General features: G+C 41.1%; 1 protein-coding gene across 2 annotated transcripts in view; it reads right to left on the bottom strand.

The window, feature by feature from the left end:
• LOC124145246 overlaps positions 1-25,659 on the bottom strand; it is a 206,741-nt gene that overhangs the window by 53,032 nt on the left and 128,050 nt on the right. For both annotated transcript variants that reach the window (XM_046514978.2, XM_046514979.2), the window contains one exon: positions 22,304-22,427. In XM_046514978.2, coding sequence (XP_046370934.2) covers positions 22,304-22,427 — 124 coding nt within the window. The remainder of the gene's footprint in view (positions 1-22,303; positions 22,428-25,659) is intronic.

The following is a 25,659-nucleotide window of genomic DNA, read 5'->3' as shown; positions in this document are numbered from 1 at the left end:
AAGCCTCCTTAATCACCAGTGCCCATTAGGAAGAGAAAAAGAACCTGGACTCATTATAACATGTTGAGCGAAAAGATCAATGTTCAATCTGAAGACGTTCGTACTTGCACATTTGTCATCAAAAGATTTTCAATACAGTTACCTCGCCTCTATGCCATTTTCATAATTAAATCAAAATCAATGTTGCCAAGAAAAACCTCTGGTGATAATTAAGGTAGTCCTCAGGGACAACAGCATAGTAGATTGGGTAATGATAGAGAACTGATTATGTCACAGCCTCATTCACACCAGCTGTATCCGATCAGTTGATGGTGAGGACAAAGAGGGTGGGGGTGAGGAGTGGGGGCAATTGGTTTGGAGTAGGGGTAGGTTGGAGCAAAAGAGTGAAGGCAAGGGGTGGGGTAGTAGAGGCAGGGGGGAGGTAGGAGTGAAGGAATGGGGTGGGGCAGGAGTAGGGGGTGGGGTCCGAGTAGAAGTAAGAAATAGGGGGGAGGTAGTCACCTCTTCTGACAAGTATAGTTGCCTTTTACGGCAAGTATGGGTTGTTGGAGACATATTCTACCCTGGTAGGGGTGGGGTAGGAGTAGAAGCAGGGGTAGAAGGCAGGAATAAAGGCAGGGGATTGGGGCTAAAGGTAGAGGCAGGGGTTGGAGGCAGCTCTAGCAGTCTCTACTCTTCCCCTTGAGAATGGTTCCTTTAAACCCCCTGCTCCCTGTAGACACATATGTATTTAACCTTAACACAACTTTATTTGGGGACCCTTTGTTAGTCTATGTGGCCTGTCGTTCCTCTAGATGCTGCAGGCAGCAGCTACTACCATCTTCATCTTGACAGGACCTAGCCTTGAGACACGAAGGACCATCATAACCAGATGCAGGAGAAACCCCCACAATATCGTGGTTAGGGACTGCATCGTCATCAAGCTCTTACGTATCAGTGGTGTGCTAAAAGTGGCATCAACCCTCACTCACTCATTCAAATCAGTGAGTGAGTTGGGTTTACGCCGCTTTTAACAGTATTACAGTTATATCGCGGCGTGTCAGCATAATGTGGGAGGAAAGCCCGAAGGGATGCAGGTCTCAGACGTTTACCACTTTGGTGAAACCCATGATCATGGGTATGGTGCTGACAAACCTAGAAACATAATTGGGGCGAACCGGGATTCGAACCCACAATCATAGGGTTCTGGCATGCCCAAGGGACCCAACTCTGCATAGCGAATCGCGTCGCCTTAGACGACTGGGCCACCCGTGCCCCCTCATTCAAATCAACTCTTGTGACAAGATGACCACTCACTTACAGTATGATACCACCAAACATATGCACAAGCTCTGTCATGCCAGACAGTAGCCTGTCTCACCATGATTCTGCAATCCTGAGATTATTGTTCCTTGCGATGGCATTATTTGTGCACCACCTTCATATGTTGTTTTATGATAACATGAAGCCACCATGTATGTCTGAGACGTAAATACACTGTCGATGTCTGAACCTCTCACTGCCGTAATCATACTCAAAATACACACAAACAAACAAGCATTCAAACCTCTCACTATCTAAGTGGGGGCACAGGTGGCCCAGTCGTCTAAGGCACCATGATTCGCTGTGCAGAGTTGCATCCCTTGGGCACGCCAGAAACCTATGATTATGGGTTCGAATCCCGGTTTGCTCCAATTATGTTTCTAGGTTTCTCAGCACCATACCCATGACCATGGGTTTCACCAAAGTGGTTAACGTCTGAGACCTGCATTATTTCGGGCTTTCCATCCACATTAAGCTGACACGCCGTGATGTAACTGGAATACTGTTAAAAGCGGCGTTAAACACAACTCACTCACTCACTATCTTAGTCTACTATCAATGGAAACATATAAACAAATATAAAAATGTAGTTTATTAAAATAATAGATTGTTCATACTTTTACAAATTCTGAAGGAGGGGGTAATTTGTGGCCTAGTCTTCTAAGGTGCTGCAGATTAAACTTGTGTCATGAACCTATGATCATGTGTTTGATCCCAGATTCGCACTAATTACGTTTCAAGGGTTACCAGCACCAACAGGTGCTTGTGTACTTCATCAAGGTGGTAAATGTAAGCAGGGTATGAAACTCCCAAAAATGTCAGCCAGACCACAGGACTGGCTAGCTGAAATACTTGCCAGCCCTGACCAAAACCTGCCTGCCCACTATAATCATATGTTTCTCAGGATAATTTAATCAAAAATATGAAAACTGATTGCTTGTAGCATAAGTGCATCGCTAAATGTTAGGTTGTCTAAAAGCTAACGGGGTTTCTTTTTGGTTACATTTTATCATTCATCTTTACATGTGAATTAATGCTTACCATCGGGAAATATTTAGAATATTTTTACATATGAAATAAGACCCGACCGTCGGGCAGGGGGATTTGAAAATCTGACAGCCCGAGTTGAAATCAACCCGTCTTGGACGGTCGGGCAGGCAGGTATTTCGAACACTGATATAAGACCTGCATCACTACAGACTTTCTCCCACACCACTCTGACGCTTTATGATCCATCTGAAATATTGTTCCATTGTAACCTAAGTAACTTACTCACTTACTTATTATTTGTTTGTTTGTTTGTTTGTTTGTTGTTTAATGCTGCACTCAGCAATATTCCAGCTATATGACGGTGGTCTGTATATAATTGAGTCTGGACCAGACAATCCAGTGATTGACATCATGAGCATTGATCCACCAAATTGGGATACAATGACATGCATCAACGAAATCAGTGAGCCTGACCACCCAATCCCGCTAGTCGCCTCTTACAACAAGCATAGTCGCTTTTACGGCAAGCATGGGTTGCTGAAGACCTATTCTACCCCGGATCTTCACTCACTAATTACAAATGATATAGAGCTTGCACATTCCAGCCTGTTTGTATTATCAGAACAATAACTGGTTACCTGGCAAGTCTCCCCTTCCCTATAGCTGTGTCCGGGGGCACGGCTGGCCCAGTCGTCTAAGGCGCCGCGATTCGCTGTGCAGAGTTGCGTCCCTTGCGCACGCCAGAAACCTATGATTGTGGGTTCGAATCCTGGTTCGCCCCGATTATGTTTTTAGGTTTGTCAGCACCATACCCATGCTCATGGGTTTCACCGAAGTGGTAAACGTCTGAGACCTGCATCACTTCGGGCTTTCCTCCCACATTAAGCTGACACACCGCGATATAACTGTAATAATGTTAAAAGCGGCGTTAAACCCAACTCACTCACTCACTCACTATAGCTGCACCCTGACCTGCCTGCGCATGGGGAGCATCTGCCAGGTAACAGAGTCAGCACAATGATATGCACAGTCAGCTGCTGGAAGGTGGGACTCGTCAGCTATGCATGGCGTATAAATGCCAGAATATGAACTTTGTTGTATAAACAGTGAAACAGTTGGACTGCAGTTCCTGCAATACCAGTAGCTCAGCTGGAGGACCTGGAGGCATTCTTCCTGGTTCTTGTTGAGAAATCATTGCACATCTGTGGGCCTTTATGGAGTAGGTACACGTAAGATCTGACAGGACTTCAAGGTTGTCAAAGTTTGGGCCTTATATAACCTTCAACCTTGGGTAGGAAGTGTGTAACACGACTCCGAGGTTTTGGTTGAAAATATAAAACTGTTAGGTTTTAAATTTCAACCAAACCGGAGGAGGAGTGTTTTATCCAACTTATGAACCGTCTATATGCAAGAAATACCAGAAAACATAAGAGTGAGTTAAAATTTAACGTTACTTCAGCATTATTTCAGCCATATAGAGACTGAAAAGAAAATATTTGGATGCCTTATAGTGAAACAATGCAGTGTGGCATTTTTTTAAAAGGAATTCAATTAAAACAAGTGGGTTAAAGCAGCATGCACACAAATGAAGTTATGACATGTAAAATTGAGCAGCCTTTCATCACCGTTGGAGGTTCCATTCATGTCATGGCATTTTCATGTGAAAAAAAAAATTGTGACTTTAAAAATAAAAAATCAACATCATGTTCACATCAAAAGGTCAGTTTATAAAACTTCAATTTTTATACCTATGTCTAACAATTCAAATGTGAAACCTCAAAGAAGGTTCATAAAACTTCATTTGTAAAACCAAGGTCTTATAATTCATAATTGTTCTATAATTTTCTGCTTGTGTGTTTTTCAGTCGAGTCTGAAAACCGAAAAAAATCGGTAAATGCCACTGTATCTATGTTTATCAAAACTGTTAACTCTCAATACTATCACTGATACACCACCATAGGGCGATGGATAAATGAAAAGCATCGAGGGCAAATCAATCGGTACAGCTCCACTATCTACCTCTGTCAAGCAAGGGCCTACAAGATTGACCACGGTAATTACAAGACTACAGTATGATGAAGATAGAGGTCAGCCTCCGTAGCACTCAACGTGGGCATTCACCTCACTTTCCCACCATGCCTTGCTCTCCCCTCTAACTCCATCTCATCAATCTCCATTTATAGCTGACCACAGTTTGATCAGTTGGATCAGCTGACTACATCCGATTAATGAGCGTTTGATTGTATGTATCAGAAAATCTCAGTTCCAAGGCCATTCCTTATCACAGACAGGTGCTTCCTCACTATAGTGCAGGACTCGGTATACGTATCTACACAAGTAAGAGGTAGACTAGTCCTGCACCATGACCGTGGAATATATTTATTTTATGAAAAAATAATAATCTAGAAATGCATACAAAAGCAAGTCTAGCCAGCTCAAGCTAGCTCTATTCTGAAATCAGCATAGGGAAATTTTTTTAAATTTTTAGAGTCAAGAAGGATATTGTGTAATATAAGATTTCAGAGACTAAATGTTAGTCTAGAGGTAGACTGACCTCAGAAATAGTTACATGTAAGATTTTATAAAATAATTCTGTAAATGAACCCAAAGGTCTTTTCATTCCCAGAGTTGTTTGTTGTTTCAGCTATGTGACAGCTAGCAGTTTGTAAAAAATCTGGACAAATCAGTGATTGATGTTGTGAGCAACGATCCTCCCATCAGGTACTTGACATGCTATCAACCATATCACTGAGTCTGACCAGCATCAGTTGCTGGCGGCCTATTCCATACCAGAGAACTGACGAAGGGATGAGAATGAGACTGGGACGTTTTCTCAGGTCACTTAAGAGGAGCTCGAATGAAAAGGTGGGTTTTGTTTTGTTTGTGATAGTGCCACTGGTTGGAAAGATATGTTCCTTTTTATGAACACCTTGTACCGTCACTATTTGATAATGATTCATAAGCACATGCTCATGATATAGTCAGAATCATACAATGGACTCTGCTTTTAGCAGAGGGGGCACGGGTGGCCAAGTCGTCTAAGGCGCTGCGATTCGCTGTGCAGAGTTGCGTCCCTTGGGCACGCCAGAAACCTATGATTGTGGGTTCATATCCTGGGCTCGCCCCGATTATGTTTCTAGGTTTGTCAGCACCATACCCATGCTCGTGGGTTTCACCGAAGTGGTAAACGTCTGAGACCTGCATCACTTCGAGCTTTCCTCCCACATTAAGCTGACACGCTGCGATATAACTGGAATATTGTTAAAGGCGGCGTTAAACCCAACTCACTCACTCACTCACTCACTCAGCTTTTAGCAGAAATGTCTTATGAATGAGATGAGGGTTTTGTTGCTTTTAATTTATCATCCCTTCAGCAATATAGCATCCTCAAGTGAGTCAGCTTCATCAGCAACTTCAGCATCTGGAGCATCATCAGTGAGGCCAACAGAAAGGACAAACAATCGTACCATCTGTGGAATCAAACTCAAGTTTACATGTGACAATACTTAGCTAGATCACTAGCCACCTGGCTCCCCACATGGACACAGCAACTCCACTAGATGTATGTGTAATAATGAGGTATCTATCTCTGGCCCTGCTGACTGACCTCTATTGCCCTGTTAATGGAGATTGCACAGATTAGCCAAGTAATCCCTACACAGACCTAGTGAACAGTGGCACTGATACTGGAACTGATCTGTAATTAGGCTCACACCAGAGATCCTAGACTAACATTTAGTCTCTGAAATCTTATATTACACAATATCCTTCTTGACTCTAAAAATATAAAAAAAATCCCTATGCTGATTTCAGAGTGGAATAGAGCTAGCTTGAGCTGGCTAGACTTGCTTTTGTATGCATTTCTAGAATATATTTTTTTTCATAAGATAAATATATGCCACGGTCATGGTGCAGGACTACAGAGATCCTGGCACCACCAGGAACAGTGGACAGACTGGACACCATGTACACACATCCAGGGGCTGTATGTCCTCCAACAACCCATCACCATAACCATTCCTGGAAGTTAAAGTCACTTTGTTTCTGCTTCAAAACGTGAACACAATTAGAAAACAGACCACAATCTACAGTCATAAAATGAACACAAATTTACAGTCGCTAAAATATAAAACGTCAGAAAATTACAGTGAAATAACTGACGAAATAAGATTTGTTGGGCATAAAAAACAAAAGAGTTAAAATTATTTGAAGCGATCACTGAAAATCAGGGATGACACCGAGTGTTTGCAAACATGTCGTGAACCCACCAGAGCACACCACTCACAACTCATGTTTTACAAGGCTCAGGAGACGATCAAGGAAACTAGACTTGGTTTATTTTAATCTAGACTTGCCTTGGCTTTTGGTAAATAAAAAAAATCTAAGTATATATACAAATTCCACAGTAACGATGCGGGACTAAAGGCTCAGGAATATACGGTGTAGAGGCTGTTTCTCCATCATGCCTGGGACCCGTGATGATCCGGGGTAGAATAGGTCTTCAAAAACCATGCTTGCTTTAAGAAGTGACTATACTTGTCGTAAAAGGCGACTAACGGGATCGGGTAGTCAGGCTCGCTGACTTGGTTGATGCATGTCATCGATCCCAATTGTGTGGATCGATGTTCATGATGTCAATCACTGGATTGTCAGGTCCAGACTCGATTATTTATACAGACTGCCGTCATATAGGTGGAATATTGCTGAGTGCGGCGTAAAACAACAAACCAACCAACCATCATGCCTGGACTGATGATCATGGGTTTGTACCCAGCATTCCCTGATTAAAATTCTTGTTCTGTGACCTATGCTTGTGGGTGTAAATGTTGCCCATCTGTCTCGTTTGCTCTTGTTCCATTTAGAGCGAGTGAGTATGGTTTTACTCCCATAGCAATATAGCCAGTAATAGGCTATACATATTGCACACAGTTGGGAAATCAAACCCAGGCCTTCGGTGTGATGAGCAAACACTTTAACCACTTGGCTACCCTACCACACCATCACACTTTGTTTGTTTGTTCATTTGTTGTTTAAGCCGCACTCAGCAATATTCCAGCTATATGATGGCGATCTGTAAATAATTGATTCTGACCACCTGATGCAGTTAGTTGCCTCTTACGACAAACATAGTCACCTTTTATGGCAAGCATGGATTGTAGAAGACCTATTTTACTCCGGAATTTCACGGGTACCATCCCACTTTGAACTGACATAGTGTGTTTCAACTAAAAACAGCGCTAAATATAACTCACCCAGAGTTAGGTTTTATGCAAATCTCAATAAAACAACCATATCACAGCCAGGGTTTCAAATATTGTACTGAAGCATAAGCTGATCAAGTAGATGGGATATGCCCTTCTGTCCAATCAGATTCACATAAACATTCTTCACTTGAGAATTGACAGGTGCCATCTTGAAACTGACAGAACCCTGCCATCTGCCAAGACAGCCTTAAATCAATATTGGCTGTTAAACATCACGCACATATTATCTGTCCAGTCCGTTAAGATGGGCAATTAATGTTTTATAGCCAATAGCACACTGGGGGTGGAAGGAACCCCAAGAGTATTACAGGACACACGGAAGTTAAGAGAGTGGGTGACAAGTCTGTCATAGAACTGTTGCTGATAGCAACAGGGAGGGTAGTCAGGTCGCCAGGGAGGGTAGTATCTGTTGGGTAGGTGGACGGGTGGGTAGGTGAAAGGCTGGGTATATTTAAGGGTAGGAGGTGTATCGATGGGTGGACATAAGAATAGGTGGATGGATGTGAGAGACAGTTGGGACGCTGTGGTTGGTGTACAGGTGGGTATTTTAAGGTTAGGAAGATAATTGTAAACCATGTTGATAACTCTTGTTGGTATTGCGATATATCACCCTCAAACATGGTATACCCTCATTGGTATTGTGATATATCACCCTCGAACATGGTATTCTTGTGGATGTTGCAATATATCACCCTCAAACAAGACATAACTCTGGTTGGTATTGTAATATATCACCCTCAAACATGGTATAACTCTTGTTGATATTGCAAAACATCCCCCTCAAACATGGTATTCTTGTTAATATTGCAATATATCACCCTCTAACATGGTATAACTCTTGTTGATATTGCAAAACATCCCCCTCAAACATGGTATTCTTGTTAATATTGCAATATATCACCCTCTAACATGGTATAACTCTTGTTGATATTGCAAAACATCCCCCTCAAACATGGTATTCTTGTTAATATTGCAATATATCACCCTCTAACATGGTATAACTCTTGTTGATATTGCAAAACATCCCCCTCAAACATGGTATTCTTGTTGGTATTGCAATATATCACCCTCTAACATGGTATAACTCTTGTTGATATTGCAAAACATCACCCTCAAACATGGTATTCTTGTTGGTATTGCAACATATCAACCTCAATCATGGTATAACCGGCCTCCTGAAATCATGTAGTATATCACTCTCCAACATAATGTAACCCTTGTTGATATTATAGCACATCACTCTCAAGGGTAATACATCGCCCCTAAAGACATACTATTGTTTCAAGTGTGCTTCAAACTAACAACTCCAGCTGTAAAATAAACCCAGATCAATGTTTCCACCCACTGAATAATGCACCCTGAGCATGGAGGCGAGATAAACACATTACTTATTGACCAATTGTATGGACAGCAAGGTCAGTGCTCCGGCCATGTAGCGGAAGATCCTTTGACCACATCAGGAAATGAAATAAAAGCGAGTGATGGTGGCATAATTGTCCAATCACACCATGGGTCATGCTGTCAGGTTCAGGCAAGAAGTCACAAGTCGTCCACTCATGTATTCAACAGGCATTGTTGTAGTAACACCGTGAGGAGTCTTATGTGTTGTATTGAACTGGCATTACAGAACAAGCGCTGCTGTGAGCTTGGGGATCATGCAGTAGTGGTTAAAGGTATTATATCCCTGTCATGTTTCCATTCCCTGATTAGTTAAATGTGTTTCTTCAGTTGGTTCAGCTGGCTGAAAGACATGAAGATGTGTTTCTTTCAGTATTTGCACCCTACTAAGTGTAATTGCCCACTAACTTCATGGCACTATTGATTGCACTCCTGAACACACAAGCAAGTCAAAATCGTTTCATTCCTCAGAGCATCTGGCTAACAACATCAATTGATTATTGTCAGGATATATCTATGTATTTATACTCAGTAGCAGCAAGGAGATGGTCACAGATAAACCCATTGATTCTTTCTTTACACGTCAAATTAGCTGGAGCATACCATCTTCCAATGCCTAAGTGGAACATACCATCTTCCAATGCCTAGGTGGAACATACCATCTTTCAATGCCTAGGTGGAACATACCATCTTTCAATGCCTAGGTGGAACATACCATCTTTCAATGCCTAGGTGGAACATACCATCTTCCAATGCCTAGGTGGAACATACCATCTTCCAATGCCCAGGTGGAACATACCATCTTCCAATGCCATGGTAAGAACATACCATCTTGCAATGCCTAGGTGGAACATAACATCTTCCAATGCCTAGGTGGAACAAACCATCTTCCAATGCCTAGGTGGAACATACCATCTTCCAATGCCTAGGTTAGATCATACCATCTTCCAATGCCTAGGTGGAACGTACCATCTTCCAATGCCTAGGTAGAACATACCATCTTGCAATGCCTAGGTGGAACATACCATCTTTCAATTCCTAGGTGGAGCATACCATCTTTCAATGCCTAGGTGGAGCATACCATCTTCCAATGCCTAGGTGGAGCATACCATCTTCCAATGCCTAGGTGGAACATACCATCTTCCAATGCCATGGTAGAACATACCATCTTCCAATTTGCACCAAGTCTAATACAAAGAACAGTCCACATATATAAAAAACCCAAGAAGTTTGTTGTATCCAAAAACTTGATCTCACATGAAAAAAATGCCATAATCCCTGCCAGGGGAATATAACTCATATCCAACTGGGTTTTAAACAACTCCAAGACATCCATTGGTCAAAACATTACCAGCAACCTGCTACATTCCAAACATGCTCAGTCTTTCTCTGAAGCATGGTGTGACTGTTTATTGATGTTTGGACTTGTGGCACATGTCATGGTAATACATCCTCTATAACAGTTACTATGGGGATTCAGAGCTGTTGACCTTGACCTTCATGGCTGCCAGACATGTTTCTTCCCGGCCATGTTTCAGACCGTTGGGATGGAAGCGAACACAGATGTGTATGTCTGCACCAGCCCCTCACAGACAGTACTGTCTATGAGGGGAGACAGTACTGTCTCCACACACTTCACCCCACACAGGGCCACTGTGCCAATGGAAGAGCCTTCACTGACTTCAAAGAGGGACACTTTTACCATCCTAGAAAAGTTTCCAGAACACGCTTAGAACTTTTATATCTGCATCCATGCCTCTAGCATTAAAGTGACCCATGTTGAAAAACAACATGAAGAAAGGAAAATCATCAAAACGTTATTGGTGAATTAATATGAGTTGACAGCATATGCCCTTAAGTGAGTGAGTGAGTTTGACTTTGTTTTGAACAGGTGTGCATGTTTATCAGATAGCCTGCATGTCAGCTTGATGTGGGAGGAAAGCCCCAAGTGATGGAGGTTTCAGACATTTACCACATGAGCACAGGTACAGTGCTGACACACCAAGGATCCTAATCAGGGTGACTCTGGAAGAACCTAAAGTAACCCATGCCCCATGAAGATGTCAGTTTGCTCCATGTACTTGCAAATGAGTGAATGTGGTTTGACGCTGCTTTTAGCAATATTTGCAGCAATATGACAAGGGACACCAGAAATGGGCTTCACACATTGTACCCATTGGGGAACTGAACCAAGGCCTTAGACGTGACGAGTGACACTTTAACCACTGGGCTACCCCACTGCCCTTCTACTTGCAAAGGCTGCATCATGATACAAATACATACCAGTACATACACTCTAATTATTTTATAACAATGAATATCACATTTTGTATGCATGACATTATACAAAAGATCCTTCTAAATGTGTCCCAATTTCCAGTCGACAGATGGTATTTTGAAAACCTCACCACAATCTAGCATAATAGACATCTATCAACCCGTGTCCTGTGTCACCTGTACTGTTATACCTCTGTAGGAATTTACATTCATGATACAAACAACATTATTTGAGACATGAAATAAAGTATTGTTCTGAGGAAACAAGGTTATGAAGTAAGACTTATAAAGCAAAGATATTCACATCTACTTCTAAACATCCTAAAGTGATTGACTGCAATATAATGAAAAGATACTGAAGTAGATTACTTCCATATTAACACCAAACAAGAATAATAGGTTGTGTCAAATTCAGGACATCAACATGATTTGTTGGTCCGGTCAAGGAGAGAACAAGAACAGAGCAAGCAGGTCAAAGGAAAGCAGTGTCTAGATGAGTATCTGTCTCAGTAGGGGTACACATTCATTTCATGGTACTACACTACACAAACAGTTACACACAGTCTTGGTGCCATGTGGAGGCAGTTGAAGGGAAGGAGAGGGGAGGGGATGGTATTGGAGGGGTGGGGTGGGGTGGGGAAGGGAGGGGAGGGGAGGGGAGGGGGTGGGGTGGGGTGGGGTGGGGAGGGTACTGGAGGGGATGGGAGGGGAGGGGAGGAGTGGGGGTCACATCTGTCCCTGATAGACCAAGGTTTGTAGCCTCCTCCACACAGCATCAGCTGCCAGATGGTGGCCTGGGCCTCACCTTTGCTCTACACCTGATAAGCAGCATGAAGGGAAGATACGATGTACGGCAAGGTAATGCCTCCGAAGTACACAAACAAGAACAGGTGGGGGTCGTATATTCTAAAAACCCACCTGAACCCTTCCCTGATGTCTTAACAAGGGGTAGCGGTGAAACAGAGTGATATACACAGACATAAGCAAGATCTGTCCACACACATCGGACATTGTGTCCATCTGATCCTCATGTTAGTCATTTCTCATGGCAGATACTACTGACAGCCTCCCTGTGGGTGACCACCTTAAATAATGTTAACTGAAATACCGTAAACTACACCTATAACGAACTCAAAGGGACCACTGATTTTAGTTCATTTTAACCGTAGTTCGCTATAAGCATACATACAGCTTGTAAGCAATTGCAAACGATTGGTAACAAAAAATATGTTCGTTTTATCCGTCAGTTCGTTATAACCATGTTCGTTATAAACGTAGTTTACTGTATATAAAATAAAAACATTATAAATAAACCCATGTACCTGCTGACTGAAACCTAACTGTGAAATACATGTTATTTTCAATGGCTCACTAGCCTGATGGCCTCAAGCCACAATGTATAAGAGCAGTTGTAAGTCTTTGTACATCTACGATAGTCATAGCGCTACAAACACTTCATTGATGTTTGTTCGTTTGCCGCTGTACGCCGCAGTCAGCAATATCCCGTTTCCTACAGAAGGGGCCTAGTCTGTTACCTCCCTTCTCCCGATGACACAAAATATTGTGACAAATACAACTTGAAAGAATATCAAACAGCTGATCAATAATCGATCTATGAGATCCACTGAGCTGACAGCAGTAAAATTGATCTGAACACTTAGTAAACGACAGCCACGTTGGTCTAGTGGACACAGCATCTCCACAGTGCAGAAGGTTGGTGGTTCAATTCCCAACCGAGTCACACCAAAGAACATTCAAAGATGGTACTTAGTGTTACCTTGCCTGGCACTTGGCATTAAGGGGAACATAACAAGGACTGGTCGGCTCGGACTCAGTATACTGTGTCTGAGTGGGTATCCATGTTAAACTGCGACATGGTATCTCAGTGGGGTAGCACTATACAAGCAGCCACATACACAGACACACGTCTTACAAATTGCAGCGCCATCTGGTGTTCTTTATTGTAAACGTCCTTTCTTGCTCACTGACGTTCTTTCGTACACATTGTTTTTTCTTTTCTTATTACGTCTTTTCGTAACATTTGACTATTGATATTAATACTTTTGACCTTTGTTTCAACCTTGTATTTGTTAAACTGGCGTCTGTTTGTTTTGTATTTTGACCTTTTTAGTAACATTTTGTTCTTTATTCGTAATATTTAATCTTTTGTGTACTTTTGTCCTTTTTTTTAACTTTGTATTTTTTAACCGAATGACCGCCCATACACATGTACATCGCTATATAAGTGAAATAATCTTGAATGCAACGTTAAACCTCATTTCACCTCGCCTCCTGCAGCCACATAGCAATACATGTATGTAGACACGGAGTTGAATTCTCCTCACTCACTTCCCCAGGGAGACCTCAGTGTGATGCTTCCCTCAACCAGTGGCCATTAAGTTATCAGTATCTATCCGGGGACAACAGGTTCCACACGCACAGAAACCAGTCCCTCACTCAGATGGGATGTCAGACACACCTCCCACAACAGATGAAGAAGCTACCACACGTGTAGCTGTCAGTAAGTCCTTGGCCAGATAATAGTCAGCTGTTTATACTGCCACATTAATGAACATTACATCTTACTTGCTTCTTCCTGGATACTTACAGGAGGAAAAAGAGTATATTTAGCAGATGTTGGTGATAAGGTCGTCTTTACGAGTGTAGGTCTTGTTGATTTTATCGTTGGTTGGTTTGTTGTTTTTTGGGTTTTTTTTACACCACACTCAGCAATATTCCAGCCATATGACGGCGGTCTGTAAATAATTGAGTCTGGACCAGACAATCCAGTGATTAATATCATGAGCATCGATCCACGCAATTGGGATCGATGACATGCATCAACCAAGTCAGCGAGCCTGACCACCCGATCCTGTTAGTCGCCTTTTACGACAAGCATAGTCACCTTTTACGGCAAGCATGGGTTGCTGAAGACCTATTTTACCCCAGAATCTTCACGGGTCCGATTTTATCTCATGATTGCTTTGATCCTATAATGGTCAGTGTCATCAATGTGATAAACCATTACTGTAAACTTGGTATCATGATCCGATAAATATGCAAATGAGGTTGCCTAGCAGGAACTACTTTCCAGATCCATACTTCGATGCAATGCCTTCTTTCTCAATAAACTATTGACTAACATTCCCACTATGCTTGGAAAGACGTTTTCAAATGTGTCACTGTGTTTCATTTTGCACTATATGATAAATGGGGCGGTTCACTCAAACATTGTGTTAATACACGGTTTCTAAAGACTCTTCATTGAGTGAAATTACACCTTAAACATCAATAATATTAATAAATAATGATATTAATAATAATCACTATGTATTCAAGAGAGTTGCCAAGAGATTAACTCACTATGTTTATTACAAACCTGCTCATAATGAACTGATGGATATAACGAACAGTTTTTTGGTCACGTCTGTTTGCTTATATATGCTGTATATATGCTTATAATGAAGTATGCTTACAACGAACTAAAATTAGTGGTCCCTTTGAGTTTGTTATGACAGTAGTTTACTGTACTTGATTGTAAATCCCCACCCAAATTTCCTTGACATCTACAACCCAAGGGACTCCAGGTAAAAATAGGTCCCCAGCAACCTATGCGTGTTTGAATGGACAGTGTGGTGATTTGGTTGATTCTGTGTCTGAAGGGATTTTTTTGTCCAAAAAACTTCACAGGTGTACAAGGCAATAATTATGAGTTTAAATCATAATTTTTAGAATATGTATATAATAGGAACAAGTTGTTGAAACTGGAGTCCCAAGGCCACATATCAAGACTTGCCTATCAGGAGGATAGAATTACTACAAATTCGTGAACTTTTTTTTCTGTACAGCCTTCGAGCAAGGCTAGTCAACAGGCTTAGAAAGGCAGTCTTGTCCTCATTGAAGTACACACCAGTGTCTCAAGGGTCAGGTAGTGTGGCTGCTGTCCACACCTCTGATGGACTTGAGAATTATCAATGAAGTGAAGTGTGTGAAGACAGGTATCCAGATTGGCCAGGGAGGGCAGACAGATTATCTCCCCTGGTGTACAGACAAGGTCAAGGAGAGTGACTGCAGCTCTCATGTTGACAGATAATGTCCACTGATGCCAAAACAAGGTCAAGAGCTGCAGCCAGACTTATATGTCAAGAGATTATCTCCCACAATGTACTTTTAGAGAGAAATATTTCCCTTCAAAATGTATTTTTGTTCATTTTCAAAAACTGTTACAACTGTCTTTAATGAAATGGTAAAGCAACAGGAGACTACTTAAACACTTTATTTAAGGATTGATGTTGTATTTGTTGACGTTCATCAGCTGATGAAGACAGTGCCTCACGAATTCCATTTACACTTCATAGTAAATTTGCTCATGTGTGGCACGGTCTTCATCAGCTGATGAGCGTCATCAAATACAACTACAATCCTTAAATTGACACACACATAAATCATAACAAAACAATAAACATCAAACCTTAATTTTTTATCGCAACTATATTAATGAGGAGAGTTGCTTTTGTCGTGATATCATCCGTCTCAAACATTGCACCAGATTTACATCCCTTGGATTTACAAAAGTCAGCGGCTACGGCAATGTCATTCATTTGAAATAGAAGTTGCACCCAGAGAAGCTAGAATTGAAAAGAAATCCAGACCCGGTTGAATCTTAAAATGGATTAATATAAATGTTTGATGAACATTGGGTGTGTGTTTGAGTCATACTAAGGTAAGATGAGCTGCTGAAGATGGGGGTTACCGCTTGAGGCAGCGCGGTTTGAATTCCCGATGTATTTTGGCCTACATAACAGGATGGAAGTCAGTGATTTCTTTTGGAAGTTAGAGCATTCATGGATGCTTCATTTCGGTGACCATCAGGAAAATCATTTGCTTTAATTTTAGAGGAGAGAATTGTATTCTGCAATAAAAGATTTCATAGACTATGTTAGTCTATAGTCCTGTAGTTCTACAATCATGCGATATACTGACGCTCATCAGGAAATGAACGACTGTTAGCTTGGTAGTGTTTACCTGGATGACGTCACCCATAACTGTCAAAATTTAATGATAAAACATCAACTTTCTCAAAAGAGCATTACTCGTTCAGACCCCTTCTAATGCAGGTACAAGGGTGCATGACCGAGGCAGCTTATATACTCCTATATACACCTCAAAAGTAGAGCAGTTGTTCTGTGGCTTGCAACATGTGGCATAGTCTAATACACTGTTTGTTTCTTTGTTTCTTTGTTGTTTCACGCCACACTCAGCAATATTCCAGCCACATGACATCAGTCTGTAAATATTCAAGTCTGGACCAGACAATCGAGGGATTGACATCGTGAGCATCGATCCACGCAATTGGGATACGATGACAAGCAATCAACCTAGTCAGCGAGCCTGACCACCCCATCCATTTAGTTGCCTCTTACGACAAGCACAGTTGCCTATTAAATATGTCATCCGCAACATGTTTCTTGTTCTTTGTTCAACTTTTATAACACATCAGTTAAGATTGATTGATGCTGATTTTCTTTACCGAGCTCGGTAAAAGAAGTAAGGCTCATTAGTGAAAGGCAGGCAACACCATATTATCGCGGTATCACTATTTTGTGGTTTGATACATGTGGAATATGTGCTTTACATCACTTCCTGTTATGAATTACGCATTTTCAGGGTCAACGGATTTGTCCAAACAAATGGGTTCTTTTCTAACCAATTTCGAATGGAGGTAGGGGTAATTCCTGCAAACATTCTAGTATTATAAAAAAGTTAATGTGCATAACTACGATAGCCATGACATACTGCAATGAGTCCTGTATTCGATCAAGCAATAAAATATTGTGCTTAGATTTGTATATCATGTAAACATTTGACAGAGGATGTGGATTATGAGATTTACCAATACCGTGATAATAAAGAGTCGTACTTACGTGTATAATAATTTAGAGGGAACCTGTAGTATACATAGGAACATTGTTGTACACAGGGAGAGTGTTACACATAGGGACATTGTTGTACACAGGAATAGTGTTGTACATAGGAACATTGTTGTACACAGGAATAGTGTTGTACATAGGAACATTGTTGTACACAGGGAGAGTGTTACACATAGGAACATTGTTGTACACAGGGAGAGTGTTACACATAGGGACATTTTTGTACACAGGGAGAGTGTTACACATAGGGACATTGTTGTACACAGGAATAGTGTTGTACATAGGAACATTGCTGTACACAGGGAGAGTGTTGTACATAGGAACATTGTTGTACACAGGAATAGTGTTACACATAGGGACATTGTTGTACACAGGAATAGTGTTGTACATAGGAACATTGTTGTACACAGGAATAGTGTTGTACATAGGGACATTGTTGTACACAGGAATAGTGTTGTACATAGGAACATTGTTGTACACAGGAATAGTGTTGTACATAGGAACATTGTTGTACACAGGGAGAGTGTTGTACACAGGAACATTGTGGAGCACAGGAACATTGTTGTACACAGGACCATTGTGGAGCACAGGAACATTGTTGTACACAGGAACATTGTGGAGCACAGGAACATTGTTGTACATAGGAATAGTGTTGTACACAGGGAGAGTGTTACACATATGAACATTGTTGTACACAGGAATAGTGTTGTACATAGGAACATTGTTGTGCACAGGGAGAGTGTTACACATAGGGACATTGTTGTACACAGGAATAGTGTTGTACACAGGAACATTGTGGAGCACATGAACATTGTTGTACATAGGAACATTGTTGTACACAGGAATAGTGTTATACATAGGAACAGTGTACATAGGGACATTGTTGTACACAGGAACAGTGTTGTACAAATGTACATTGTTGCACAGTGATAGTATTTCTGCAGTGTCATGGACACAACCAGGAAGAAGTTGATAATGCACAAGAACAATACCGAAAAGTTCCGGTAGTAATATTTCCTGATCAAATAGAAAACCCCATTCTTTCCATATGCCTTTGATGCTGTTCCTTGTGTATACACATGCACAATGAAGGGAAACGTCATATCATTGTGATCTTGCAAGTCATGTGAAACTAAGAGAGTGGAAACACGTATTTCACTGGTCTGTGCATTAGAACAATGTCGCAGCATAGTTTCAAAAACAAAGTGCACCAGTGGTGGTAGTGACAAATTCAGACAAAGCCTTTCCATGGCTGCTTAAAATAACCGAGTTAATAAAAATTGTATGTGCACGAGTGCAAATATCACTTCACGCGCACCAGTGTATTGCTTACATCATCCGGATGGTATTGTTGACCATCTTATCTTGATGTCAGAATGGTTAGAATGATGTCACAGTAGAAATGATGTCATAGCTGAAGATTGTTGACGTCATTCAACAATTGTGGTTTTCTTAGATGGCGGTCGTGATCAGTGCATTTTTCTAAAGGGGAACTCAAAACGATTACGAAATAATGGGAAACAAGTATTTGTCACAGAGTGACGAAATATCCCCCGCCATATACACCATAGTACCAAATATGAAGACAATCCAGCGATTAGTTCTTGAGATATTGTGGCAACACCGTTTTCCAACTCCAAAAACAGATTTGCCTGCTGTGACCTTGAAAATGGGGTCAAGGTCACCAAATCTGACAGGTGTATGCGGTGTCTGTATATACACTATAGTTCCAAATATGAAGACAATCCAGCGATTAGTTCTTGAGATATCGCGGCAACACCGTTTTCTAACTCCAAAAGCAGATTTGCCTGCTGTGACCTTGAAAATGGGGTCAAGGTCACCAAAACCGACTGGTTTCTGTGGTGTCTGTATATACACCATAGTTCCAAATATGAAGACAATCGAGAGGTTTAGTTCTTGAGATATCGCGGCAACACCGTTTTCCAACTCTAAAAGCAGATTTGCCTGCTGTGACCTTGAAAATGGGATCAAGGTCACCAAAACCGACTGGTGTCTGCGGAGTCTGTATATACACTATAGTTCCAAATATGAAGACAATCGAGAGGTTTAGTTCTTGAGATATCGCGGCAACACCGTTTTCCAACTCCAAAAACAGATTTGCCTGCTGTGACCTTGAAAATGGGATCAAGGTCACCAAAACCGACTGGTGTCTGCGGAGTCTGTATATACACTATAGTTCCAAATATGAAGACAATCCAGTGTTTAGTTCTTGAGATATCGCGGCAACACCGTTTTCCAACTCCAAATGCAGATTGCCCTGCTGTGACCTTGAAAATGGGGTCAAGGTCACCAAAACCGACTGGTGTCTGGGGTGTCTGTATATACACCACAGTTCCAAATATGAAGACAATCCAGTGTTTAGTTCTTGAGATATCGCGGCAACACCGTTTTCCAACTCTAAAAGCAGATTTGTCTGCTGTGACCTTGAAAATGGGATCAAGGTCACCAAAACCGACTGGTGTCTGCGGAGTCTGTATATACACCATAGTTCCAAATATGAAGACAATCCAGTGTTTAGTTCTTGAGATATCGCGGCAACACCGTTTTCCAACTCTAAAAGCAGATTTGTCTGCTGTGACCTTGAAAATGGGATCAAGGTCACCAAAACCGACTGGTGTCTGCGGAGTCTGTATATACACCATAGTTCCAAATATGAAGACAATCCAGTGTTTAGTTCTTGAGATATCGCGGCAACAAACAGGTGGGACGTACGGACGGACGTACGGACGGTCGTGAATACTATATCCCCCGCTTCGCGCTTTCGCGCGGCGGGGGATAATAAACAAATTATTACACCCACATGTGTGTCATACTGATTTTACGAAATTTGTGTAAGAATTCATGTATTACTCTTGCTCTCGCTCTCGCTCGGTAAATACTAGAATTCTTACACTCATTTCATAAAATCGGTATGACACACATGTTCGTATACAAATCACTATTTATTATCACTTAACATCCAAATAATGCTCTATGATCTGTTACACTTACGTATAATACTTCATGTTCCACTAGGGGCAGTTTGGTAGCCTAGTGGTTAAAGCGTTCGCTCGTCACGCCAAAGACCCAGGTTCCATTACCGACATGGGTAAAATGTGTGAAGCCCATTTCTGGTGTCCCTGCCATGATATTGCAAGGATATTACTAAAAGTGGCGTAAAACCATACTCATTCACTCACACGATCACGGTCCACTACATTCACATATGACTTCATGACCATGTCGGCCGCGTCGTACCAAAAGACATTAAAAGATGGTACTTGTTGTTACCCTCTCTGGCGCTCGGCATTAAGGGGCTGAAACAAGGACTGGTCGGCTCGGAGACAGTATACTGTGTCTGAGTGGGGTATTCATTTGAAACTGCGACATGGTATCTCAGTGTGCTCGCACTATAAATCGGCATCAGTCCGGACTAATACAATCAGCCACACACACATGTGCATGCATGTCGCTATATAAGTGCAATAATCTTGGACGCGATGTTAAACCCCATTTCACCTCACCTCACCTATTCAAAACAAGTTGCACCTGACTAAACCAGAGATCACACAATCCCATGACCATTCAACTGACATTTCCCAAACCTATATCCAGTGACCTGAGCACTGAACACAACAGGAGTAAGGCTGCACTTGACATGTTAATAATAGAGCCTGTCCTGCTGGCCTGTCACACAGGGACGGAGATGACTGCACTCTCCAGTGAAGAATGGCCCCACTCTATCAGGGCACCCCTTCAGTGAAGTGGAAGACATGGACACCCTCCTTGAAACTAGTGGGACTTCCCACCCTCTCGTTGACTCAAGTATGCTATGTGTATTGTCAATATCCCACTTCCTATAGGGTGTCACATTCATGGGTGTTTACACATCTAAGCATGAAAAACAGCTCTGATTGAACCATTAAGGAAGAATCAGGAACAGTACCACTTCAGTGTGATTGTGTTTTTGTTACTAAATCAGCTGTGACATCACGTGTTTGATACACATATTTGACCTCTTTATCGTATATATTCAAGTGATATATTATATTATATTATAATATTATATTATATATTAAAGCATATAAGCACAGCAACTCGGAATGCTCAGACATGAGGTGGGCACCCCTAAAGAAAACTAAGCAAGCTTTGCAAAGCTTTCATTCTACACTGCACGTAAACCTCATGACGTCACATCGCTCATTGGATGCAAAAGATATGTCAGTCATGCATAGAAAAGTGCCAAATTCCAAGCTCTCTGTTGTTCCTCTAACTTAAAATACATTCAATTTGTAGATTTCTATCATGTTTTCTGCACCAAATGTATTGTCTATGTTGTAGTAACCACCTATTATTTAATGATTTAAATACGCTTACTGACAATGACTGAAAAAAAGTACCACTCTATGTAAATTAGCTTCTGCAGTGATGCAGCTGTCAAATCGGCTGTTTCATTCAGAGGGGGTTTATTCTGATTTGACAACCTCTGATTTTCAAAATCATGGTAGAATATGTGTTAATTGTTGACCTCAAGGTCATAATGAAACTGATGCGTTTTGAAGATGTACGTCATGACTTGTGTACTTCAAGACTCATCTTCTGAATAAACATTTGGGCACAAATAGCTGAAATAATGTAGAAGTATCAAACAACAAAAGTAACATGATTCATGAAACTACCAGTCATATACATATTTGAAATTGTCCTTTACAAGGTAGACAACTCCAGAGTCCCATACTCATGTGCAATATGTTTCAGGGGAGACAACTCTATCACCATGACATTTAACATCTGTCTTTAACAGGGTAGAAAACTGTATCCCCATCACATATGAAATGTACTGATTTCAGGGGAGACAACTCTTTCACCATGACATTTAACGTGTGTCTTGGACAGGGTAGAAAACTGTACCCCTATCACATTTGAAATGTACTGATTTCAGGGGAGACAACTCTTTCACCATGACATTTAACGTGTGTCTTGGACAGGGTAGAAAACTGTACCCCTATCACATTTGAAATGTACTGATTTCAGAGGAGACAACTCTATCACCATGACATTTCACATCTGTCTTCAACAGGGTAGAAAACTGTATCCCCATCACATGTGAAATGTACTGAATTCAGGGTAGACAACTCCTACCTGGCTGACACTTGTAGGCCACCTCCAGGTATTTGGATGTTTCTGGGCATGGGTCCTGGCCGAAGGTTTTGGCGCTGGCCACCAGGTGGCAGGAGTGTCGGTTCTGACACAAGTCAAGGAGCACCTGTAACATAACAACAATGTCTGAACATGACAGCTCATAATAAGTACAGGACGATAACTGATATGTCACCCAAACAACGGGAAACGGAACTCAATCACCCATCTAGCATATACTCTCCATTTATTGGAATATATCCATCCATCCATCCATACAATCACCCATCTAGCATATACTCTTCATTTATTGGAATATATCCCTCCCTCCTTCCCTCCCTCCCTCCATACATACATACAGGTTTTGTCCTGATCGGGGTTGGGTCACCGATACCAGACATTCAGCCTAGTAACATTTTGATGTTTGTAATTATTTTGGTCAAATCCAATTTTCAAGTGCTTAATTTCTTTTGCCTGGCAGTTTGTTTATATGCAGCTATGAGAATCTCTTGCTGTGGCAGAGTTGGTAGGTAACAGTAAACTATGGTTATAACGAACTCAAAGGGACCACTAATATTAGTTCGTTATTACTGTAGTTCGTTATAAGCATATATACAGCAAATATACAGGAAAAAAAACAATTCATCATATCTGCCAGTTCATTATAAGCATGCTCGTTATAAATGTAGTTCACTGTATAACTTAGTCTTTTCTACAACTTATCTTCTGAATTACACGACATCTGGTACTTTGTACTAAGAAGCCTGGTGTGAGCGTTTGTATGTAGATGTGATATTTCTGGATTCTGCACGGAGGCTGTGGGTCATGTAGTCTGCACCACCCACATGTACTGCACACTGCATAGATGTGCAGATACTATATGCACTCATGATTGTTGCAACAATCCTGCAGCCATCTAGACACAGCGTATATTGTGCGCACTTCACAATAGGGGTACTGAGGCATTGGTTATAGTGGGTCCTAACAGTGTTAAATGTTAAATGTTGTACATCCCACACAATAAACACTGGTCATATGACACATGATGAAACACAGGTTATATCCCACACGATAAACACTGGTCATATGACACATGATGAAACACAGGTTATATTCCACACGATAAACACTGGTCATATCCCACAATAAACACTGGTCATATGACACATGATGAACACAGGTTATATTCCACACGATAAACACTGGTCATATCCCACAATAAACACAGGTCATATCCCACAATAAACACTGGTCATATCCCACAATAAACACTGGTCATATGACACATGATGAACACAGGTTATATTCCACACGATAAACACTGGTCATATCCCACAATAAACACAGGTCATATCCCACAATAAACACTGGTCATATCCCACAATAAACACTGGTCATATGACACATGATGAACACAGGTTATATTCCACACGATAAACACTGGTCATATCCCACAATAAACACAGGTCATATCCCACAATAAACACTGGTCATATCCCACAATAAACACTGGTCATATGACACATGATGAACACAGGTTATATCCCACACAATAAACACTGGTCATATGACACATGATGAACACAGTTATATTCCTCACAATAAACACAGGTCATATCCGAAAATAAACACAGGTCATATCCCACAATAACATTGGTCATATCCCACAATAAACACTGGTCATATTGCACATGATGAACACAGGTTATATTCCACACGATAAACACAGGTCATATCCCACAATAAACACTGGTCATATCCCACATGATAAAACATTGGTCATATTAAACACAATAACATTGGTCATATTCCACACAATAAACACTGGTCGGATCCACACACAATAAACACTGGTCATAACCCACATAGTAAACACTGGTCAATCTCACACAATAAACACTGCTCATATTGCATGATACACACTGGTCATATTCCATGATAAACAATGGTCATATCTCATACAAGAAATCCTTCTAAATGACTTGTCTGTTTGTTTGTTGTTTAACGACGCACACAGCAATTATTCAGCTACATGAAGGCGGTCTGTAAATAATCAAGACTGGACAATATAATCCAGTGATCGACATCATGAGCATCGATGCCCGCAATTGGGATATGATGACATGCATCAACCAAGTCAGTGAGCCTCATCACCGCTCCCGTTAGTTGCCTTTTACGACAAGGATGGGTTACTGAAGACCTATTCTACCCCGGATCTCCACAGGTCTGATTGATGAAAAAAACAAAATTCTTTCTAAGCCTTCTAAAGACATGATTTTGTAATGGTACTTTTCAATAGACAAAGCTTTTCTTTTGCCAGCCAGGGCTCGATGTAGGGAACTGGATTTAACATGCACCAGGTGCATGTTGACATGAAAACCTAGTTGCACCAGACAAAACCAGGTTGCATAGCAATTCATGAACTGATACGCATAACGCTGTGCTTGTTTTTTAAATTAAGACAGCATCATGAGCAACGTCCCAGTCTGTCAGGGCACAATGTCACACAATCAAGCACGCCACCAAGCCTGACCACCCAATCCATTAAGTCGCCTGTCACAACAAGCATAGGAGACCCATATCAACCCGTTATTTCAACAGGGTTGTAGATTTCCGAATTTCTATCAAGGAACATTTAATGGTTTTTAGATACACTCTAATTTGTTGCCATGGAAATGAAAAAAATAATAATGTAAAACGTCCTGAATAGGAAAAGACATCCGTTCAGTTCCAACATGCCTGATGTGTAGACAAAGTCTCAGGCAAAGAGATTGAACAGTTTAGAGTTATGCTCCAGAAACTTCATTTGGGCAGGTTGCAATTACTTAAATTATTTGAAAACAAAAACTTAAACACTGAACACTTTTTAGTACAAATGGACTAACTTACACACTCCACTATGGATTTCTTTAAATGTGGTAATTTTTTTTTTTTTGAGGGGAAAAACACAAAAGTGATTTATTTTGGGGCAAAAATGTGCATTACACACAAGAAAATATGTCAGTTGTTTTTATGTATTTTATGTTGAAAACTGCCGATCCCATGGATCAACTGAGATGAAACAGGGGTTAAATGTCAGGGGTTAAATGTCAAGTGTTTCTTGGGCTTTCGATAAATGGTCCATTATGAGATTAACAGTGTGATCTAGTGAAGGATGTCAGCAAACATGAATAATGTACACCAAAGCAACAAAAACCATCATCATAAGAAATCCATTGTAAGTAAGTCTACACAAATCAATATGCTGCCCAATATTTGGCTGACAGACAGTGTGAAAAGTTGTCAAACGGATTTCTATCGACAATAGGACCAATGAAAGACCTCAGTTACCATTTTATTGAATTATCAAAGCTTGGCAT

The sequence above is a fragment of the Haliotis rufescens genome, unplaced genomic scaffold (genome assembly GCF_023055435.1).
Source record: "Haliotis rufescens isolate VD_foot unplaced genomic scaffold, xgHalRufe1.0.p SCAF_5, whole genome shotgun sequence".
Taxonomy (NCBI): domain Eukaryota; kingdom Metazoa; phylum Mollusca; class Gastropoda; order Lepetellida; family Haliotidae; genus Haliotis; species Haliotis rufescens.
Note: the sequence above shows the minus strand (reverse complement) of the source record. Positions and strands in the feature narration are given on the sequence as shown.